The 22,901-nt window shown below is 37.5% G+C and overlaps 1 protein-coding gene and 1 long non-coding RNA gene across 2 annotated transcripts in view; one reads left to right on the top strand and one right to left on the bottom strand.

Moving 5' to 3' along the window:
- The first annotated feature begins 2,725 nt into the window (after positions 1-2,725).
- LOC129809509 (uncharacterized) overlaps positions 2,726-22,901 on the top strand; it is a 44,454-nt gene continuing 24,278 nt past the window's right edge. The window contains exon 1 of the mRNA XM_055859363.1: positions 2,726-4,184. Within this exon, the coding sequence (XP_055715338.1) occupies positions 3,418-4,184 (767 nt within the window). The 5' untranslated portion in view covers positions 2,726-3,417. The remainder of the gene's footprint in view (positions 4,185-22,901) is intronic.
- LOC129809510 (uncharacterized) lies at positions 16,221-17,604 on the bottom strand. The gene is made up of 3 exons (XR_008752650.1): positions 17,160-17,604; positions 17,010-17,083; positions 16,221-16,941 (listed from the first exon to the last, which is right to left on the bottom strand). It is a non-coding gene; the product is annotated as an uncharacterized LOC129809510 (long non-coding RNA).

Here is a 22,901-nt window from a genome sequence, read left to right as displayed (position 1 = left end):
GGATAGTGCTTAAGCCGCATTGGATCTTGTTTCACTGAAAAAGATAAAACTTATTTACGATGGATTTTTTTGTGGATATAGAATTCTGAAAATGAGGAGTTTTGAATAAATTACTTTATATACACATCATGTTATACTGAAGTAGAGGAAGTAAAAGATGAGGTCCATTATCGTAAACCTACACTGGTATTTAAACAAATAAATCATAAAGAAATATATCATTTTGAGATCAATTTAAATAAGTAAAAACTTCCTTTAACAACTATTTTTAGAATAGTTCTTCGAATAAGGGATTAGTATTCTTATAACGGCGTTATCACACTTGCACATTAAAATTTTAATATGATTCACATTAATTGTCGCTTGCGAGCATCCAAATATGTTATTTGTGTCTTTGAGTCACTTAATATTTCGGGTTTTTCTATTTATTGATAAAGAAGTGGACTTGGCCTGAAAAAATAAGTTTAAATTTACCTATAGCATAAATATTTTTCACATTAAAAAATTAAAGAGAAAATCGCATTAATTTTTCCCATTAATGCTATAAATCAATTCATATCAAATTTTGCGGGTCAAGTCTACCTTTTTATCAACAAATAGATCAAATTTTGAATATAAAATGATTCAAACACACAAATTATACATTTGGACTATCACCAGCGACAATTAATGTGAATCATATTAAAATTTTAATGTGCAAGTGTGATAACACAGTAAAACAAAGATAGCAACAATATTATAAAATAATAATAATAATAATAATAATAATAATAATAATAATAATAATAATAATAATAATAATAATAGTTTTATTTCTCTTTTATCATCTGCGGCTGCCGCCGACTTCACAATCGACTTTATCCAAAACTTCTAAGATTGGAAAGAATTCTTTGGAGAATTCTATAACTTAAACTTGTAAATGTTTTTTTTCTCATTAATACCATTAACATTAGTTTGTAGTTTTTAAAGACCTTAAAATATTATTCCAGGAAAGACATGAAAGCACCCAAAAAAGTGACGGCTTGGCTAGCTTTTTTTTACTTCTATATTGTAAAGTTATCTGGAAGTCTATTGGAAGTCTAATTTTAAATTTATTTTTATTCGGATGTGGTTTTTTGCAAGTAAATTTCAGAAAAGTTATCTCGATTTTAGGCATTTTACTGTATCATATCTGGACGACTATATTTGTCTGTTATCCAAAAGGCCAGATTGGTGGCATTTTTTTTTTGTAAAAACAATGCCTTTTTAACCCTTTAAGGACGATTGGAACACCGGTGTCCCATAAAGAAAATAATTTTTCCTGACTACCTAAAGTTATTTTTTTCTTATGTCTGTATATAATTGTAAAGTAGAAGGTTGAAGGAATCCAGAATTTTTTTTGCAAGTCTCTAGCTATTTACTATGTAGTAAATATTTAAGCTAAAAAATGGCGAATTTTTAAATTCTCAAATTCATAATTGATTTTATTTATTTTTCATACTTGAAATTTTTTTACAAAACCCTTTTGGCAATAAAAACTACAATACTCATACGTAATATTTTTCATTAAAGCGAAAAATATTATTTATTGGTATTAATTACTTAAGAAAAATTATTTCAATTTTTGGGCTATTTTTGTCCCTATCGTTCATAGAAGCACAAAATATACCGAATCAGACTCTGTTAGACTTTCCAAAATTAGATGTAAGACTTATCATTGATTATGTTTCCCAGTTTAATTTCTATTGTTGATTTTCAGTCCGTAAAAAGTATCTCGTCGTTAAAGGGTAAAGAAAAATTTCCCCTTTTAAGGAAAATTTCTTCTAAAGTTTCTTCTAAAGTGTAGAGGTCGGTGGAAAATTTCACAGTTCACGTGCTAAATAGCGAAAACATAAAATAAAATCTCAATTCTTTTATGTTTTCCATACTCAACTAATTGCAAGACTTTACTTCTTTACTATATATTGAACCAAACTCGCGAAAAGATTATTTAAGTATTTTGATAACTTCAGTTTAGACTTTATTTAGCTTTGTAAAACAACCTACGGTTTTTATATATACAGTACGACTCCAACAGTGGTCAATGTGATCAGTGATTAGAAATTTTCTACACCATTGACGATATATGTAAAATTCCAAGGTAAAAATCAAAATTTTAAAATACTTTTGTAAACTGCAACAACTGGTATAGAAAAACTCCGAAAATATAAGAATTAACCACATTAACACTATTAGAGTCGTACTGTAAATCAATATAGTTTTAATGATTTTAATACTTCAATGATGGGTTAATAAATCTTCACAAGTCCTACAAAAACCATCCTTATAAATCTATTATAACCACTACATATTCTTGAAAATGATTATTGCTGTCCGTTATCGTAACGTTAGCAATTTGATTGATTTGCAATGAGCACATTAAAAATATCCAAAAGCTCTCTACAAAGCGACCTAATGTTGAAATCATGTTTTGTGAATGAAATTGTTCTTGCAATATCTGGCGCGAAGCCACTTTGCACATCGTTGAATGTGATTTTAGAGTACCTTCGTATATCACGATAAAATCCTCAAATCATCATCATCGTCATCAAAAAGAAAGGTGAACAGTGAAGTGTTTCATGGTTTCTTTTTCATCTCGTACGTGCCCGGTATGTTTGGCTTCTGGGGAGAGTGCGCGCGGAAGGAGAACCGGCCAGGTGAGAGAGAGCCCAAGTAGAGATGGAAGTTGGAGAGAAGTCGGCAGACGCATCAGCAACCGCGATTCAGTCTTTTGTGGCTTTCCAACCGTCCAACTCCCTGCCACTGAGTCAGTGTTCGGCGATCAGTCGAGTGAGGCACTTTGTAATTTTCTCTGCACCTGTTCCCATTGAGATCACCTACGGTGTTGCTCCACTGCGATCCTCTTTGCGCGCTCCTTCCCTATTCATTCTGGGCAAGATGAGTCACTGTGCTGTGTGGCCCGTGAAGGAATTCCGGTGGTGAAAAATCGTTGGGCATCAGGAAAGATGGTACCAGTGGAATATGTGTTTGTGTCATCGTGAATAAAAGAGAAAAGTGCATTTGGATTTACTATTTTTTTTTTTTGGGAGATAGGAGGAGTGAGAAATATTTTATTTATGGCAAATTTGTGCCCATTTTTGGTGAATTCATCGTGCCACTTTCGACAGTCTTTTTCTTTCTATACTTTACCTTTCGGCCTGTGTTAATTGATATTGAAAATTAATACCGCGAAAGAAAGAGTGAGAGACAATAAATTTTCAAGTTGAACCGTCGAGACTTTCTGTTAAAATTTTTTTTTGTCGTCTTAACACCGCGGCCTCTCACTGGTGGGACTTTCAATTGAAGCTGGTGGACCAGGAAAAAATAAGACAGCAAACCGCGGAAAAACCACAAAGGTACCACTTGAAAATTGAATTTAATGGATGCTGTGTGATCAGAATGGACACAAAGTTGGATACTGCACGATCAAAGCCCATTCTCAGTCCCACTCGATCACTGGACGAAGGATTCGAGAGTGACCCTGATCGCATTTCGACCGATTCCGAACTTCAGGCATCCACACCGGCCTTTGATATCTTGCAACGCACCGACCGTGATGGAGTAACTCACACGCAAATTGCACGACGCAATATCGATTACAGTCAGCCGGCCAGTATCATTTGTCTCCAGGGTGAAATTGAAACTGAAGTGAGATCTTCAGCAACACCCACTGCACCGTCATCTACCCAGACGGCAATATCTACCGGAAGTGCGCCTCAGAGTGGTGACAGTCTGGCCATTCCTCGGGCAGGTCCTCCTCAGAAAGTTGAGCGTTTCCGACGCGCCAAGACACGAGCTCCCCTGCCACCGGGTACCATAAACCCACGTTCACATTCCGTGGATGCTGTTAGAACACCTCGGGAGCTCGTACCAGTCAATATGGATATGGCACTGGTTGAAAGAAGTGCAGGAGATGTGTTGGCGGGCAAATTCGTGAGGGTTCAGGTTGATCCAAGCCGGAACTACCAGCACCACAGACACCTGAAACCCTCCAGCAGTATGTTCTCGCTCTTCCCGCCTGGTGTAACGAGCACCAACTCCCTGAGGGAGCTCCAGCTTTGGCAGCAGCCCAGTCATCGCCAGCAATTCACCACAATGAAACCAAATACTAAGGCACATCCAGTTCCAGTCTGCTGGACACAGTCAATTCCCAGGCAAACCAGACGGTGAGTGTCACATGAGCCTCCACCTTCTTGTTCCATCCCATATCATCAGCCACTCCACCCAGACATATTACATGGTGGAGACATATTTCTGAGTTTTCAGGTCTTCATATAGTCACACAAACGGCCTGTCTCGTCTTTGAATATGTTTGCATAATTTAGAGACAAAACAAGTATTATTCCTTTGCATAATATTTTAGAATTCTGGTATTAAAAATTATGAGAAGACGTTAAGTCTTCACCATTCACCTCGCACCTGAATTTGCTTTCAAATATCTTTTCTGCACTGTGGCCTTATCATCGTTGGCTCTCAATCGGCAATGTTAATTTTAAATAAGAAAAAGAGTCATTCATTTCTGACGAGTTCTGTTATACAGCTATTTAGTTTAGAATATTAAATAATTAAAATATATATGTAGAGGCTTGTAAAGAAAAATGTTGTTAAATCAACAAAAATCGTACTTGTGCCAACAAAGTCATTTATTTTGGGTTTTTTGCTGAGTAGTCTTTTTAATATTCTACCGAAAAAATCATTTTATGTTCTTCAATAAGATTATCTTCGATATAATATTAAAGAATTTAAAAAAGTAGTTGATTTTGGTGCGATTCTAGTTAATTAAATTTATGATACATTAGAAGGCTTAATGTAGGTATGAGTTTTTATAGTGTGAATTGTATAATTAATTGTTTAAGTAAATCGTAAAAATGGAAAAGTGTTCATTCTGATGGTTCGAATCCCTTTTAAGTCGATAGAAATATTATAGCACTGTTCGGATCGTACCCAATGAGCTTTACACCACTTTATTTCTCGGCATATAAAACTAACAAAAAAATCCTTGTTTAAGAAAAATGAATAATAATAATGCCTAAACCAGGGGCCTCTCGACATTTCATTTTTAAAAACGTTTAAGCAGAGAGGCACTGAAGACTATTGGCAAATTTTTTCATAAAGTGAATTGACTTATCAGTCTGATATATTTCGAAATTGTGTATTAATAGCTATCTAAAAATACATATATCATAATGTTCGCCAAAATTATACAAGAATTACGAGCAAATTTGTTTTAGTCGCGGTGCAATAGATGCAAAATTTTTACAGGAAAAAGGGAAAAATAGCTTCACTTTTTATTATGCTTGATATGCCCCTGGCCTAAACATTACGTTTTCAAATAAGACGTTAAATTTATAGACTGTTCTGCTTTATTTATTATTATTATTATTATTATTCTCTATTACTTTTATTTAAAAAAATAAAAATGTTCTATTCTACAATTTTTTATGGGAGAATATATAGAATTCATTTTATTTCTGCACAAATATTTCACTTATAAATATGAGTGTACAAAAGAAATTTGTAGTATGTCAAAGAAAATTTGTAGTTTTAACAAATGTTTCTTACCATATTGACGGAATATTTTTACACTTTGTAGTGACAAAACTTTTGCTAGTAGTGGCAAAAACAATCTATTTTTTTTTAATAGTACTTTCCTTTAACAGAAAACTAAATAAAATCTCATTTGTGATTCTGCTGTAATGACAATTTTCTCTTAGTCATTGATATTGTATGGATGTTCTACATTTAAATATTTCACTTTTTATGATGTAAAGATTCAAATGAACACAATTACGCAAACAAGAGTCAACAAGAGTGCAAACTAAAGACCTTTTACTGACATAGTCCGATTAATTGCTGATACGCTATTTGCTGACTAAGTCGACAAAGTGTATTTTTTTCGCAATTTGCACGTCTTTTGAAACTTGCTGCTCAAATTGGTAAACTCGCAATATTTACCAGTTTCTGGATTCTCCCAAAAAAAAACGTCTTATTTACATTTCCACATCAACGAAATTTCCTCAGTTCTGTCTTGTTTTAACCAAAAAAATAATAATAATTTTCTGGGAGAAATATGAGCAAAAAGGTGCGATATTCTCAACCGAAACGATGATAAATCTCCAGAGGATTGTTTTTTCTCCCATTTTGCGATGCGGTGATCAGTGCTAAAAGTCCACTGGCTCTGAGCAGTGAAAGTCAATAGCAATGATATGCTGAATTGTTGAAAAGTCGTGATCGTATCCCCACGATCAATTCTCCAACCTGCTCAATTCTCGACCTTAACACATCGAGAAACAATTTGTGAAATGGGGAAGTTAGTGGTCACTAGCAAAGCATCCCATTCTGCGCCAGCAGATATAATTTGGATGCTGATGCTGCGTTGAAGAAGTCACGGTGGTATTGATTTCTGAATTTTTTGGTATGACTATCACTTATTGAATTCAAGGTGAATTCCTGACATTCACACAATCTCTATGAGAATATCATCAAATGGTTAATTAATTAAAAATTCCTCACATCTTCGACTGCTCATCTCCATTGGTACGCACCGTGGTCTTCTGTGAGTGCTATCGCAAGTGCCAAAAGGCCAGTAAGCCAATCAAGGACAGTTACTTTTATATACGCAAGACTGACTTCTTGGACTCTGTCGCTTGTCTTTGGGATAGTCCCTCCTGCAGCAATAGCATTTGACCACTTTAGCACATCATTTATTCAGTTGCGTGCCAGCCGGACAAGTGTTGCAAAATTTCCGCTGATGACACTGAAATTTTCATGCACTATTGCTTAATTTCTTCCATAAGATTTTTGTTGAAATTTACTGACACGAATATCATGATAAAAAAATTATTACTTCCACTGGTATCCGTTGTAATTTGCGGTAAAGCCAAAATAATTTATTAATTTTTTTCTTATATAATATGACTGCAAAATGAATCTTCTGTACAGAAGAATAATAGCATTACGTAAAAGGAATAATACAAACTGGACATCAAAATTAGTTGCAAGTTATCAAACCTATAGAACCATGAGAAGTTCTTTTATTAGTTTAATCATATCACGATTGAATATAAACTTATAAAAGTAATTTTAAAAAATACCCAATGATATGAAATTTTATACGTTTTTACATGTTTTCAAGAAAAAGTATCTTCATATCTTCTAGATAATGGATGTAAATGAGGACTATATTTATGATCTTTGAATCGACTCAACATAACTGTCAAAGTCGTCGTTTTTATAATGAAAATCAATTTTAAATTGATTCACAAAGGATTGATTTACTCATTCATATGTAATATTTCAATGATAAGAGAATGTAAATCACTTTTCAAATATTTCCAAAGGTATTCTTAGTATGAGTCATCCTTTGTTCATTCATGGAGATTGCTTAAAAATCTCTAAGAAATTTACTATGAACTAAAGTTTTTCTATTTTTGAAAATTACTAAAATCAATGAAGAGATTTAGTAGAGTTTGCTATATCGTATACGGAAGAAAATTCACCCCTTTACTATTTATAGTCTACCGAATAGAATACTTAAGTATCTTTTCAATAACGTGGTTTTAAAACTCTTATGTAAAATACAAATATAAATTAATACTACTGTTGCAAACCTTCAAATAAAACAGTGGCAGAGCATTAGCACAGAGATTCTCACTATCTATAGGGCCGGGAAGGCGTACAATACACACAGAAAAATATGTACACAAAAATTTCTGTACATAAAAACAATAACTTTTTATGCACATATTTGCTACACTAAGAGATCACGAAAAAGTGTACACAATGATTTGTTCACCGAAAGGAGCTAAGATCGTGTACATTTTGTTACTCTGGCACTTTTTCTCTCTCAGCGGGAGAGAAAAGAGAGAGAAAAGTAACTCACTTGGTACTAAGTACGGAGAGTTTTGCGCAATATTCTCAATATCTGACAGTTTTCGGGAATCATGGCGGGTGTTACGCGTGCTGTGTCAAATAAAATGGTGAGGACACGTGGGTAAGCGTAGATTTCTGTGAGAAAAAGTGTTTTTTGAGTTGGAAAAGCAGGTAAATTTTCCGTATATCAGTGAAATTCTTCAGAAAAATGGTTTATGGTGTCTTTTTTGTCTACAGCATGAGAATAACTCTGAAAACCTGGGGATATTTTATGAAAACAGCATGAAACTGACGCCGGCAACCTCCCAGAATTTGGAAATTTTACATCCCTTGCTCCGCAAAGTTGCAGTGAATTGGAGGTCACCGTGGAGGAGGCTCCTCCAGATCTGGTAAAATCATCAGAACTTTTTTACGAGCTCATTTGTAAAGGTAATCCGCCACATTTTCTAATTTTCTTTGTTTCTTTCAATAAGATTTTATTTGCCAACTTCCTACTTTTCAATGCTCTAAATTTAAAATTTGCCCTATTTGAAGTTTTCAATTCAGATTAGGTTATAATGGGGGCTGTACCTTAAAAGACAACAGAACTGAAGCCCCCATTTAAGCTCCATTCTGTCCAAATTTTCAATTAGTGCATTAATTAGGCATGTGAAAATTTCAAGAAAAAATTGAAACTTTTCAAATATTTAATTAAATAATTATTTCACTTGAAAAGAAAACGAAATTCTATTCTGCAAAATTTATTGTATAATATGTTTAAAATTTTAAAATTAAATAAATTTTGTCATTACTAAAATAATTTTCTATCCCAATTATTCTTAAAAATGTTAAAATACCACATGTTGAAACTTTCAGATCGTTCTTGAAATTTTGTAAAAATTCACATTATTACTATAAAAATAAATTTTATGAACATAAAAATAATTTCCTATCCCATTTATTTTTAAATTTTAAACTATCCGATATGAAATATTTCGATAGTTTATGAAGTTTTTAGAAGAAAATTGCTTGAACCATTTAAATAAATTTACTGATTAATCAAACAGTTTTTATACCAATTTTCGTTGAATTACTCTTAACATACATATTTCTATGTGAATAGTTAATAAAGTGGTAGAAAACGTGTTTCTTCGCTGATTTGGATCATATTTACCTCCTCTTTTCCATTTAATGTTACTAATAAACTGAATGAGAATTAAGTTATTCTAAATAATTTTTTCAGAATGGTCTCCAAAAACATGAGTTTTTGAGTAACGCTTCTACGTTCAACTGGAAGTGCCCGTGGAATTAAGCGACCATTTTGTTTAAAAATATCAGAAGGAAACTTCCGTGCCACTTTTCACAAAAATAATTAGTGTTTTTAAGCATGATTATACTTCTTTTACTTACTGTGAGATATAATGAGACTGAAAACTGTGAATTTGAATTGCAAAGCTTTAAAGCATATTTTCTATAACTTTTTACAATAATAAAAAAAATTATTTAATTATTAAAGTAAATTATTAAACATTTTGAAGTACACATTTAAACTATATTTTCTAAAATTTTCAATCAGAAATTTTAAAAATTCAGCCTTTGGAACGTGATTTTCTAAGACCTTTTTGGAAAAAAACATGCTTTTCTATGGACAAGATTTCTTCGAATTGGTTCATCTGAAATCCAGGAACCAAATATTTCCTGATCAAATAGACATAAAAATCTTCATTCAAGGACTACTTCAACTCATCAGCTAACAAGCACTATATGGTTTTTGGACTTCAGATGAATCAATTACAAGAAATATTGTCCACCGAAAACTTTTTTTTTTCAAAAGAAAAGAAAATCCAAAAAAAATCAGGTAACAATGGCTAAATTTTAAAATTTTTAAATTAAAATTTTAGAAGATATTGTTAAAATCTTGTGCTTCTATAAGCTTAAGAACTTTAATTAATATTTTTTTTAATATGCTGGAAAAATTTTGGAGAAAATATTTTGTTTTTTTTTAAGTCTTCCTGACCCACGTAACCCCTTAAGATAAAAATAAAGAAAGAAATTACTGTAAACACTGTAAAAGATGTTGACAAAATTGAACATAAGAAATATTTCTCACTTTGCATAGCTCACTCTTCTTATTGTATAGTTTCCAAAAAAAAAATATAATGTGTATGCAGATAAATTCTTATATTTCAGTTTTATTAAAATAAAATATATTTAAAAATTATTAAAATGTTTCTCCTTGGGATAAGGCATACGACGGAGGCTATAATTTACGAATCAGAGTTCTCATAAAAAAATACTGTTAGTGTACATACAGAAAAACATATTTTGTAAAATTGTTCATAAATATTTGTGAATTACTATTGGGGACTTACGAAATGTTCGTAAATCGTATAACTCACTAAAATGTTCGTAAAGGATTATATTTTTTCGCAAACACTGTCCGTAACAAGATCACCTAAAGAGGATTTTTTGTTCCTTTGGAGATATTTGTTCGTGAAAGAACAAAAAATCCTCGTTAGGTGATCTTGTTACGGACAGTGTTTGCAAAAAAATACAATCCTTTACGAACATTTTAGTGAGTTATACGATTTACGAACATTTCGTAAGTCCCCAATAGTAATTCACAAATATTTATGAACAATTTTACAAAATATTTTTTTCTAAAATTTCCTCAAAATGTTAACCATGGTTAAAAAAAAAATAAAACAAGAAATACACAAAATGTTAACAAACGTTAAAAATTTTTGTACCAAATGTTAAAAAAAATTTACCAAATGTTAAAAATTTGTGTACCAACAGTTAAAAAATTGTGTACCAAACACTTGCTTAAAATTTTACCAAACACTTTTTCAAATCTGGACAGCCCTCGGTGTAACAATTTTGTGTACAAATTTTTCTGTGTGTACCTTTGGGAAAAATATGTGAAAGCTCTATTAGAATCAGCAAACTCCCAATAAGAATATATTTCCCTGGTGCAGTTACCTTTAGGAGGGAAGAGAGATTGGTTAAGGAATGTATTTGGCGAGAAGGATTAAAAATTTTCCTTTTTCCGCCAAGAAGCAATCTCTTCCCTTTGTGGTGGGTCACCTCGTGGTGGATCTTGGCCCCTTTTTCTCGAAATCACTCGAAACTCAAGCCTTTCTTCCTGGATTTTCACTGTCCCCCGATCAGCTGATGTTTCCACTCCACAAAACAACTTTTTAACAATTTACAAATTTTATTTCCACTTAATTAATTATAAATTTTTCCTCAAATTTTAATTTTTCACACCAATCACCAAATTTGCACAGAGAACATGAAGAAAGAACTAACTGGACAGCGGAACAAGTCCAAAGAGAGTGAAGAGAGATGCTAGAAGGAGAAGGTCCATATTGATATCGATATCTTTCATCTCCTTCGATCGATATTTTTTGAACGCACCTCTCTTATTAACTGCCGTTTTGTCAAATCTACACTAAAACCCCAACATCCTCCCCGGTCTGGACGTGCGCGTCTTGGTGCGGTCCAGAAGACTCTTCTGTAGATTGGGGAAGTCTGGCGATTTTCGTTATTGGGCGCTTGTACATCCCTCTTGAAGTCCTCACTGAGACCACTCTCACCCTGCCGTCAGTGCCAGGATGGATGGTTTCCACTCGTCCGAGCACCCACTTCGAACCCTCTTTCGTCTCATCCAGGAGCAAGATCACTTCATCTACCTTTAAATTCTCTCGAGCGATCTTCCATCGCGGTCTTTGTTGCAGGGTGTTAAGGTAGTGAAGTCTCCATTTTCTCCCAAACTCCTGCACCCGTCTTTGACAATGTTGCCAGTATGAGAGACGATTTTCTGGAATGTGTGACAGGTCCGGGTCCGGTGGAGCGTTTCCAGGGGCTCCCACCAAGAAATGGCCAGGTGTGAGATAGTCCCTCTCGTTGGGATCATCGGACAGCAGACACAGAGGTCGACTGTTTAGGACGGATTCTATTTGACATAGAATAGTATGGAACTCTTCATAGGAGAGAGCAGAAGACGTCGTGGCACGAACCAAGTGGTACTTGGTGCTCTTCACGCAGGCCTCCCACAGACCACCATGGTGAGGAGAGGCAGGAGGGTTGAAATGCCACGTGATACCATCATCCTGAGTGCGGTTCACAATCTCCTGTTGTGCCGCTTCCTGATTGAAGAGTCGGATAAGCTCGTTTGCAGTACCCTCGAAATTTTTCCCGCAGTCAGAATAGATATGTCGAGGAGTACTTCTTCTGGCTGCGAACCGTCTGAAGGCGGCTAGAAATGCTTCCGTTGAAAGCGAAGACACTAACTCGAGGTGTGCTGCCTTCGTTGCCATGCAAACGAAGATGGCAATGTAGACTTTCTGGGTTCCTGTTTTCCGGGACCGTGCTCCCCGGGTCGCGGAAGAGATCATGTTGAGCGGGCCGGCGAAGTCTACACCAGTTGCTTGGAAGGGCCGATACAAATTTACCCTATGGTCGGGTAGATCACCCATTAATTGGTCCAAGGGTTTGGGCTTCTTCAGGTAGCACTTCAGGCAATCGTGCACAACTCTCTTGGCAAGATTTCGACCAGCTATTGGCCAGAACTTCTGGCGGACGGAAGCCAATAAGAGTGTAGGAGGAGCGTGCAACTGTTTGGAATGCTCATGACGCACGATTCTATAAGTGAGTAGGGACCTTGGGAGCAATACTGGGTGTCTGGTCGAGAAGGGCTCATCCGCATTCTTGAGTCTTCCACCAACTCTGACAATGCCATCTCTATCCAAGAATAGAGCAAGACTTTGAAGCGACTTCCACTCACGTGAGAGCGCCTCACCCTTTTCCAGCTGAGCACAAACCTCCGGAAGAGAGCTTTGTTGGTCCATCTTAATGAGGAAAAGGAGTGCTCTCTCCATCTCGTCAGCTGTAATGGCTAAATTGGTCTTGGGAAGCGGACGAGGACCTCTATAGGCAAATCTCAGGCAGTATGCAACGATCCGTTGGACTTTGAGAATAGATGAGAACATTCGAAGTAGATCTCCAAAGACAAACTCCTTCGCCTTGATCAGAAAACAATTGGCCTCAGGACAGGCAGTGGGATTGAAGGGTGGTGGCCATGATCTCTCTGGACATCTAATCCATTCAGGACCCTCAAACCATAAACTATTGTCCATGAGCTGTGAAGGAGAGACACCACGAGAAATGATGTCTGCGGGATTTTCTTCAGACACTACGTGGCGCCACTGATCAGGTGAAGAATGTTTCCGGATACGCTGAACACGATGGGCTACAAATACTTTGTAGGATTGTGGAGGGCTGTGGATCCAGTGCAGGACAATCGTGGAGTCAGTCCAGAAATGGATTGCATCTGGTCCAACAGCATCAGTAAACTTGGCAATGGTTTCAGCCGCTAAGGTAGCACCACACAACTCTAACTTCGGTATAGTGAGTTGGCTCAGTGGAGCTACTCGGGACTTGGCAAGCAACAATCTCGCACAGGATTCATCTCCTGAGCCAGTCACAATGTACACAGCAACTCCATAGGCTCGTGTACTGGCATCGCAGAAAGTGTGAAGTTCAACACGATCTGGAGACTGGAAGCAAGAAATCCAGCGCGGAATGCTGACATCTTTGATAGTTTGGAGACGAAGAACAAAGTCCTTCCATCTTTTGCGGTACTCTGGAGGCACCAACACGTCCCAACCTTTCTTGAGCTCATGCAGATCCTGGAGCATGATTTTACCCTCAATGATCACTGGCCCCCAAAGACCTAATGGGTCGTAAAATCTAGCAATGCAGGATGAGATGTGTCTTTTCGTCCTGACCTCTTCTGACACATCCACAGGAGCATGGGTTTTGAACTCATCGGTTGAGGAGTCCCAAGACAGACCAAGAGCACTTGTGATTGGACTCTCAACAGTAACCTCCCCGGATGCAGGATCCTGATCCGGTAATGGACAAAGACTGGGGTGATTGCTGGACCACTTGGTAAGCAAGAAGCCACCACGACGAAGAACTTCCTTCAGTTGTCTTTGGATTTCTTGTGCATCTGCGAGTGTTGGAGCGGAGATAACACAGTCATCTACGTAGAAATTCGATCGCAGAGCAGAAGAGGCAAGTGGAAATTCCTTTTCGTAATCTTGAGCCAATTGGATGAGAGCTCGGGTGGCTAGGAATGGTGACGATGCGACACCAAAACAGACCCGAGGGATCCGATAGTCTCGGATGGGCTCCTGAGGGGAATCTCTGTAGACCAACCTTTGGAAATTAGAATCGGAGGGATCCAACAACACTTGTAAGTACATCTTCGAGATGTCCGCCGTCATCGCAAAAGGAGCCAGGCGAAACTGGAGGAGAATGATCGCTATGTCCGGTTGTACGGAAGGCCCAATCAGCAGGAGATCATTCAGACTATGTCCCGAAGAAGTTTTCGCACTTGCATTATACACCACTCTAAGTTTCGTGGTAGTGCTGGATTCCTTCAAGACCCCGTGATGAGGCATGTAGTATGCCGGAGACTTGAATTCTTCAGGTGGGACCAACTCAAGCCAACCTCTCTCCATATAATCTTTCATGACGTCCGAATAGAGAGCCTTGAGTTGTGGTTTCTTCTCAAACTGCCGCTCGAGAGCAAGAAGTTGAGAAACTGCTTGAGGACGTGAATGTCCAAGAAGTTCAGGTCCTTCTCGGAAGGGAAGTTTGACCACGAATCTTCCTTCGGAATTCCTCTTGTAGGTGCTCGCAAAGTGAGCTTCAGCTTCTAATTGCTGTTCAGTAACGGATGGATCACCAGGCAGATCCTCTATTTCCCAGAATTTGCGAAGTGCTTCATCTAAGGCGGGAACAGCTTCAACATGGAGGACATGGTGAACAGAAGGAGGAGAACGGTGCTCACCAACCACCACATATCCAAAGATGGTTTGCTGGAGATGGGGCAATCCCACTCCAAGGTTGATCCTCTCCGACAATAGGCTTCCCCAATAGGCATCACCGCATATCAACAAGTCGACTGGGCGTTGGACATTCCATTGTGGGTCAGCAAGATCGACGTCAGGAGGTAATTGGATGACACTAGAGTCAATGGCCCAATTCGGAATATTGCCCGAAATCTTCGGGAGGACGTAGCAGTCAAAGGTGAAAGATTGGCCATTCTTCTGAGAGAAGATAGTGGCAGTGACTTTATGCTTCACAGGATTCGCCTGACTACCAACGCCCAGGATGGAGATGTCCGAACGGGATTTGGGAAGTCTCAATTTCTGATAAAGCCTTGTGGTCATGATACAGACTTGAGCTCCACTGTCTAACATGACCCGACAAGGAATCCTCTGGTGATCAACGGTAAGAATGTCCACCTGTGCTGTCGCAAGAAAGACCTTTGGACAGGCAGAAGGGATGCGATCAGCAGGTAGAGTTGTAGCAGAGAGACTGACCGAAGAAGGTCCAGGTGTAGGATTGGTTGGTGTATCAGAAACAGGCCGAGAATTATTGGCAGGAGAAGTATTCGATGGCCGAGGAGAAGGAGCCGTAGGATTGGCAGGTGCCTCGCCAACAAACCTCTCATGGAGCAGAACATTGTGTCGCGCCTGGCACTTCTTACAGTTATGGAAGGTGCAAGAAGTGGTGTGGTGAGAGGCCAGACAGTTGCGGCACAAATTGAACTTCTTTACATGTTCATACCTCTCAGATGGTGATTGGGCTAGGAAACGAGAGCATCTATAGATTGGATGGGAACCCTCGTTACAGCACTTGCAATCCTGTGCTGTGGTTGAGTTGTGAAATGCATTCACTTGTTTCTTAGAGGAAGACTGAGAGGTCTTAGAATATTGAGGACGATTATTTGACGTGGATTTAAATTGTGGAGTGGAGGCATTGGAGGCATCTTCGCAGCGTTGGTTCAGAAATTTACGAAATTTGTCCAAGGTAGGGACTTCATCGCCACATTCTCTGCCCCATAGGACCCTAGACTCTGAGTCAAGTTTGTCCAATATAAATTGGATAAGCCAAGGATCACGACTTGTCACTTTGATGGCATCCAAAGCTAAGGTGGACTCAGAGAGAATATTGTAAATTTTATTTATGGCTTTAAGGTCATTGGGAGAGACAGAGGGCATGTTAAAGAAATTGCGTATGTGTGCGGCAAGAATCTTATTCTTTTTCTCGAACCGATCGACAAGCATCTCCCAGGCTACCTCAAAATTATCATCTGTGACAGGTAGGTTTCTAATTGTAGAAGCTGCGTCCCCAGACAAGGCTGAATTGAGATAGTCGAGCTTTTGTGCGTTGGAGAGATTGGGATGGTTTGAGATAGAAGACCGAAATTTGTCCCTAAACGAAATCCATTCTGCGAAATCCCCATTAAATGTAGGCAATTTTATCTCAGGGAGCTTATTACTCGATTTCACAGGGAAAACTTTATTAGCATTTGGGGTGGGGGAAAAAGACTTGAAAAGCTCTTTCATTTGCTCACGATTCTGGTGCATGAGTTCCCTCATGATTGTGCAGAAATCCCCTGTATTGGGTAGCTGAGGAGCTTCCGGAGGGAAATGAGCCAATATTGCTCCAATGCGATTCAGCAATTCATCAACATCGGCCACGAAGGTGTCCTTCGTGATCTCTTCGGATTCCTTGACTCTCTGATCAGTTGCCGAGCTGATGATCTGGTCCTGAATGCTGATAAACTGCGCTTTCAAGGATAACACAAGATCCCTTTGGGAAATGATAGTGTCCCTTCTCATGAATGGGATATCAGCTTCACCCAGAGCACTTATGTAGGCATCAGTCCTCTTCACGGATGCGACAATTCCACCCCTCAACTGCTTGGTAGCCATTCTAGATGCTTTATGCCCGTAGAAAGTTGGAGAATCCTCTGCTTGGCGCAGGTAAATGGTTAGGGTAGCCCACAGGTAGCCTCTACCTCCTCAGGAGGCTCGATGCGGCCAAAAATATGTTGCAAACCTTCAAATAAAACAGTGGCAGAGCATTAGCACAGAGATTCTCACTATCTATAGGGCCGGGAAGGCGTACAATACCTTTGGGAAAAATATGTGAAAGCTCTATTAGAATCAGCAAACTCCCAATAAGAATATATTTCCCTGGTGCAGTTACCTTTAGGAGGGAAGAGAGATTGGTTAAGGAATGTATTTGGCGAGAAGGATTAAAAATATGTTGCAAACCTTCAAATAAAACAGTGGCAGAGCATTAGCACAGAGATTCTCACTATCTATAGGGCCGGGAAGGCGTACAATACCTTTGGGAAAAATATGTGAAAGCTCTATTAGAATCAGCAAACTCCCAATAAGAATATATTTCCCTGGTGCAGTTACCTTTAGGAGGGAAGAGAGATTGGTTAAGGAATGTATTTGGCGAGAAGGATTAAAAATTTTCCTTTTTCCGCCAAGAAGCAATCTCTTCCCTTTGTGGTGGGTCACCTCGTGGTGGATCTTGGCCCCTTTTTCTCGAAATCACTCGAAACTCAAGCCTTTCTTCCTGGATTTTCACTGTCCCCCGATCAGCTGATGTTTCCACTCCACAAAACAACTTTTTAACAATTTACAAATTTTATTTCCACTTAATTAATTATAAATTTTTCCTCAAATTTTAATTTTTCACACCAATCACCAAATTTGCACAGAGAACATGAAGAAAGAACTAACTGGACAGCGGAACAAGTCCAAAGAGAGTGAAGAGAGATGCTAGAAGGAGAAGGTCCATATTGATATCGATATCTTTCATCTCCTTCGATCGATATTTTTTGAACGCACCTCTCTTATTAACTGCCGTTTTGTCAAATCTACACTAAAACCCCAACAACTACATTTCCGGCAGATACCCAATGATTAAATTCTGTGAATTAAACTAGAGATTATAATGGTTCTGGCACACCTTTTAGATCAGGAAAATTTCATGAAGTAGAAATTCGAAACCTTTTCTTTCTCACATGTTTTGCATATGACGATCTCATTCTTTCGCATACCAAATTCGATTGAGCTAAATTGAATTTGGAGTGATGTTTAAGAGAAGAAGAAGAGTGCGAGAGAATGAGATAAACATATGCAAAGCATGTGAGAAAGAAAGGGATCTGAATTTCGACTTCATGAAATTTTCTTGATCTAAAAAATGTGTGCCGGAACTTTAATCAATTATAACCAATAAAATATCAGGCAGAACAATAAGAATCTTATTAATAAAATGTAGCATGATAAAGCGAAACGAAGATCAAAAGTTTATTTTATTTTTTATAAAGCTTTATAAGTTTTTTACGCACCACAAAAATACAAAATTATCTAAATGTATATGTGTAAAAATTCAATTTTTCGTTAAATTTTATAGTCTTCTTTACGTTTAAAGACTTCCTGAAACTCAAGCTTTTCGGCTTCTACAGATTATATTTTTATGTCATGAGAAAAAGATGTTTGAATTTGAAATGGAAATTTTTCTAAATTTTGTAAATCAACCGTCAGGACTAATAGACTTTTTTGTAGATATTTTGTATTCCGAATATAATTTTGAAATATTCTTAAGTTCGTTGGATTTTAAAGTATTCCAATGGAGGTTTGCTTAATGCCTTGTTCGCTGTTTTTATCATTCACCTTTATCAGAAATCTTCCATGAAATATTTCCAATATTTCCTGAAAACTTAAAAACCTCTTGGTCATCTCTTCTCAAGCAATGTCTCTAAATTTTGTGTCCAACTCCAAAGTGACGCATAATGAAATGGGAGAAAATGTTCAGAAATGTAGCTGCAAGTGAATCTGCGGTGGGAACCTGGTGAGAGAAGAAGTTTTATGGGTGATGGAGCGAAAAATGCCAAGTAGTTTTAAATTCCTAGGCAACAATCTGGCGACGAGAACGAGCTTCTCTTGTCTAATGTTGCACAATGTTGCACATTTATGGATGTTGATTTGAGGGCTTTGGTGGCTTTTTTCGGAATGTGGCTCCTCGCCAAATGGTTGATTTGGGTGGATGACGAAAACATTGCCTACCCAGGTGGAATCCGCTAATTTATCCATCAAATGCTGTTTGTGCCAGATGCTGTCGCTCGGTGGGAGACTCCTTGGCACAAGTCCGATGAAATGGAAGTTAATTGTAACGATGGGACTCCATCTCTCATGGGCTATTAACTTATTGAACAAGGCGCACAACTGTAAAATATCCAGTTGCGCGCCTTTTTGCTCTATTCTCTCCTTCTCACCTCGTTCATTCACTATCACTAACCGTTTTATTTGTGCAACATACACACACCCCCTGCTGCACCTAATCTTCAGGCACTGTATATGGAGTGACTACCTTAGTTAAAAGCAACCAAGATCACCCAGCGTTTGGACCCGCAAGTGAAAATCTCTCATTACCATCTCACCATATCATCTTGCTCGTATTTTCCCATCCGCACTACCTCCCCGCCAGATGCTGGGAGAGGTACTTGGCAGAATTCCTCCGTGGTGCTCGACTTCACATGTCTTGGGTGTCGACAGCATACCGCCAAAGCCAGCAAGTTCAACGAAACAATTTCACCTCTTCAGCAGCAACAAGTTCACCTAGAATTGCTCAGCTCGCAGGAGATTGACTCTCTTTCAGTGTCTGATGTGCAAGCAATTTCCTCAACTTTTGCTCATATGTACTCTCATCTCTCATTTCACCTTTTTCTCATTCACTCTCTCTCTACCTCCCTCCTGAAACCCATCGAATCCACCCATCCCCCTTGGCATCGACCCATAGCGTGTACAATTAAAATTGCACATGGTTGCGCGAAAAAGAGACACTTTAATGATCAAATTAGTCACAGTAGTTCATAATAATTACCCAAAGAGAGACCGTATGTGATTCTAGAGGAATCCCTGGGGCAGATGGAGCAACTAGGGAAGAAATTAAGCGTTCTAACATTCTTAAACTTTATAGAAAAGACGAAGAAATAGAAACACCATCACTTAAAGTGTCTGTTTATGACCACACTAATTATTCGATATTATTGCTGTTATTGAGCAGTAAAAAAACGAAGCATCTTCTAAAGGTGTGAGAAGAAAAAAAAGACATTTCCGACATCATAAACACCTTTCAGCCCAGCAAGTTCAGCACAAGACATCAGGGAGCTCCCGTGGAAGACATCAGGCTGGTAATCATTCCTCACTGCCTCGAAGCAATTCTGATGACTCAGAAACTGATCCATGTGTGCAAGTTCTAGTTCTCCACCATTCAATGGGGCTTACTTCCATCTTGTAAGATTCTCTCAGATAATTTTCCAAGAAAATGACACACAATCTCATATAGGTGATGTTTGCAAGATTGTGTTTAAGAACGCAAAAAGGCAACACGCGTCCCCACAGCGCGATCACAAGATGATCAAAGCTCATTGTCATTATACAACATGATCCACCCATTCTTCTGCCATACTCACATCGCAATTTTCTTTTTCAATTCACACATTAATATTAATTGCATTTCACAGATAGATAATACAATAAAGATGATGGTAGAAATTGGATGGAGAAAATTTAAACAAACCATTCAAGACGCAAAACGTGAGGATCATATTTTCCCTCACTAATAAGGCATGTAAAGGTTAAAACGACAGATTGGGATGGATTTTAGGACCATTCTTTCTTAATATATTCCAAAAAAATATTTAGACCTTTTGTGAAGTATTTAAAAAAAACGTAAGAAAATAATATTCTAAGTAATATTCTTTAATTAAATTTTTTTTAATTGTTATTTTTTTTTATTTTGAAAACTTGTAAATCAATTTTTTAATTTGCAATTTAATTAATATTTTTATATTTGAAAACAGTAACAATAATATGGTGGCACAACGTTAGATAGGGGAACTAGGCCTTCCCACAAGGGGAGTTCGGGACATCCATTATTATTTTTTCTTAAACAGGGATGGGGTTGTCAATCCCATGCCCCGTGGAAACAAGTGCAATGAAGATCACTGGATGCAATCCGAACACCTCTAACGCCAGAACAATTCCTGGTGACCTAAAGGGGATTCGAACCCGGGACACTTGCATCATAGAGCGAGTGCTCTATCACTTGACCCATTGAGTGCCCTCCATCTGATAACAGTGCTTTCGAAAATTAATAAAAATTCTTACATACCTCTATGTCATTTTATATTAAAAGTTCAATTTGGATTTTCGAACATCCTGTCACTTTGTCGAATTAGAATGTTATGTGGGCATTTCGTGACTACATAAGTCGCTATTCCGTGAAACCCCCACAGTGATTAAGGTCAGATTCCCAATTTATCCAAAAAAAAAAAAATTTGAAAAAAAAAGAAAATTTGTCGGTAAAATACACTATCAAGTGCTGAGAGCCAGAGTTTCCCTAGAGAAGGATCATTCGAAAATCGGTTTGAAAAGCTGAAGAAAAATGTTTTTCTTGTTGTTTTGCCTACGTGGTGCCTGGAGGGGAATTCTGTAACGCTCTGGCAATGCCATATGACAAATTGGGTTCGAATCTTAGGAGAGTTTTTTCGAAAGTGCGATTCTGTAGCCGTGATATTGCCATTTCAGCTCACGTGGCATTGTCAAAAGTCACATATTTGATATTTCTGGCAATTCAAATGGCAATAAATTAAGTTAAACAAATCAATCGAGACGTACTGTATTTTCGTAAAATCATCAAGTAAAGGGATTTCATTAAAAATTCAATGAATTGCATTTTCGGCATTTTCGAACTCATATGACATGACAAAAAAAACTCGAATGGTTTCGAACTCACGCGTGACAATGCCACGAAAATTACAGAATTCCCCTACTGATGTATTTAATTTTCGAAATTCGAAGTACTTCGTATGATAACATGTGTTAGACTTTACTTCATTTTGGGAAAATCAATACAACAAAGCTGATGATATTCCTTACCCATTATATTAAAATTCCCCTTATAATCACTGACTAACTTATTTAACAATTTCTTATAGTGTGATATTTCATAAAGTTACCAACCAGTGTATGTTAATTTTAGTTAGAAAATGAATTATTCGAACTTAACCGACATAGTGTCCTCGGAGTGTCCTTCATCTTATAGCCAAGACACTTATCGAAAATCAAACTCCAGCTGCAAGCATACCATATCAAGTTCACTTTTAGAATGATATAAGTACAAAACAACTATCTATGTGTATTAAACACCTATCGTATTTAAACAACTATTGGTTTTGCCAAACGTATTGTGATCCTTTTGAATAACAGTTTTCGAATAACGTTGTAATTTCGAATAATCACTTCTGTATGCAAGACAATTTGAAAATGCACACAAAGTTACTAATTTTCCCAGTTCACCTCTGAGATTCATACAATTTTTTTTTGTCACAGTGAAGAAAACATGTAGTAGCTCATCATATTGTCAATAGTAATTAAAAGAAAAGTTATTTAATGTAGGTGAAGGGAAGCAAAAACGTGCGTACAGTTTTCTATTTTCCCACAACTCCCACTTCAACTACTAACGCACATTTTCTCTACAATTAATTGATTAAGCGGTGCAAAGAAAGTGTGGAACACTTCCAAATATTGCCACATTCTCACAGTCACAATTAATTTGTCCGAGATACTGGTTTTATTTGAAATTCTAGACATATTTTTTAATCTAATTGCTCATCACAATCGCACTCTTTCATCTTTAATTTTTTTTGCGCTCATACATCTAGTCTTTCTTTTGCTTCTTGGAGTCGCACACGAAAAATGTAGAACACCCACATTCATTGAGCAATGGCACGAAGATTTTTTTTGCGCCACTTTGTCAGGCCATAGAAAGACCGCAAAGAATGTTTTCATGATAAATGAACAATATAGGGAAGATTTAGCTGTGATGGAGTCTGGGGAGAGAGACAGAAAAGATTATCAAGTCAACATGTCTTCTTGCCAGGTTCTTTTTTGTCGCAGCCCCCTGTTCTATCCCAGGAACTTTTCATCAGACAATCTCATCCATAGTGTTCTTGTGCACCGCCGTTGCATTTTCAACAATAATTTTAATTAATTTTTTTCCCGGACAGTGAACGTATGTCCGCGCCTCGGGATCTTGGGTGCACACAAGTTTCTCTTCCCGAATCATTACTCATTGCAACGTTT

Source organism: Phlebotomus papatasi, chromosome 1, assembly GCF_024763615.1.
Source record: "Phlebotomus papatasi isolate M1 chromosome 1, Ppap_2.1, whole genome shotgun sequence".
NCBI classification, from domain to species: Eukaryota; Metazoa; Arthropoda; class Insecta; order Diptera; family Psychodidae; genus Phlebotomus; species Phlebotomus papatasi.
This window is presented reverse-complemented; position numbering and strand designations above follow the sequence as displayed.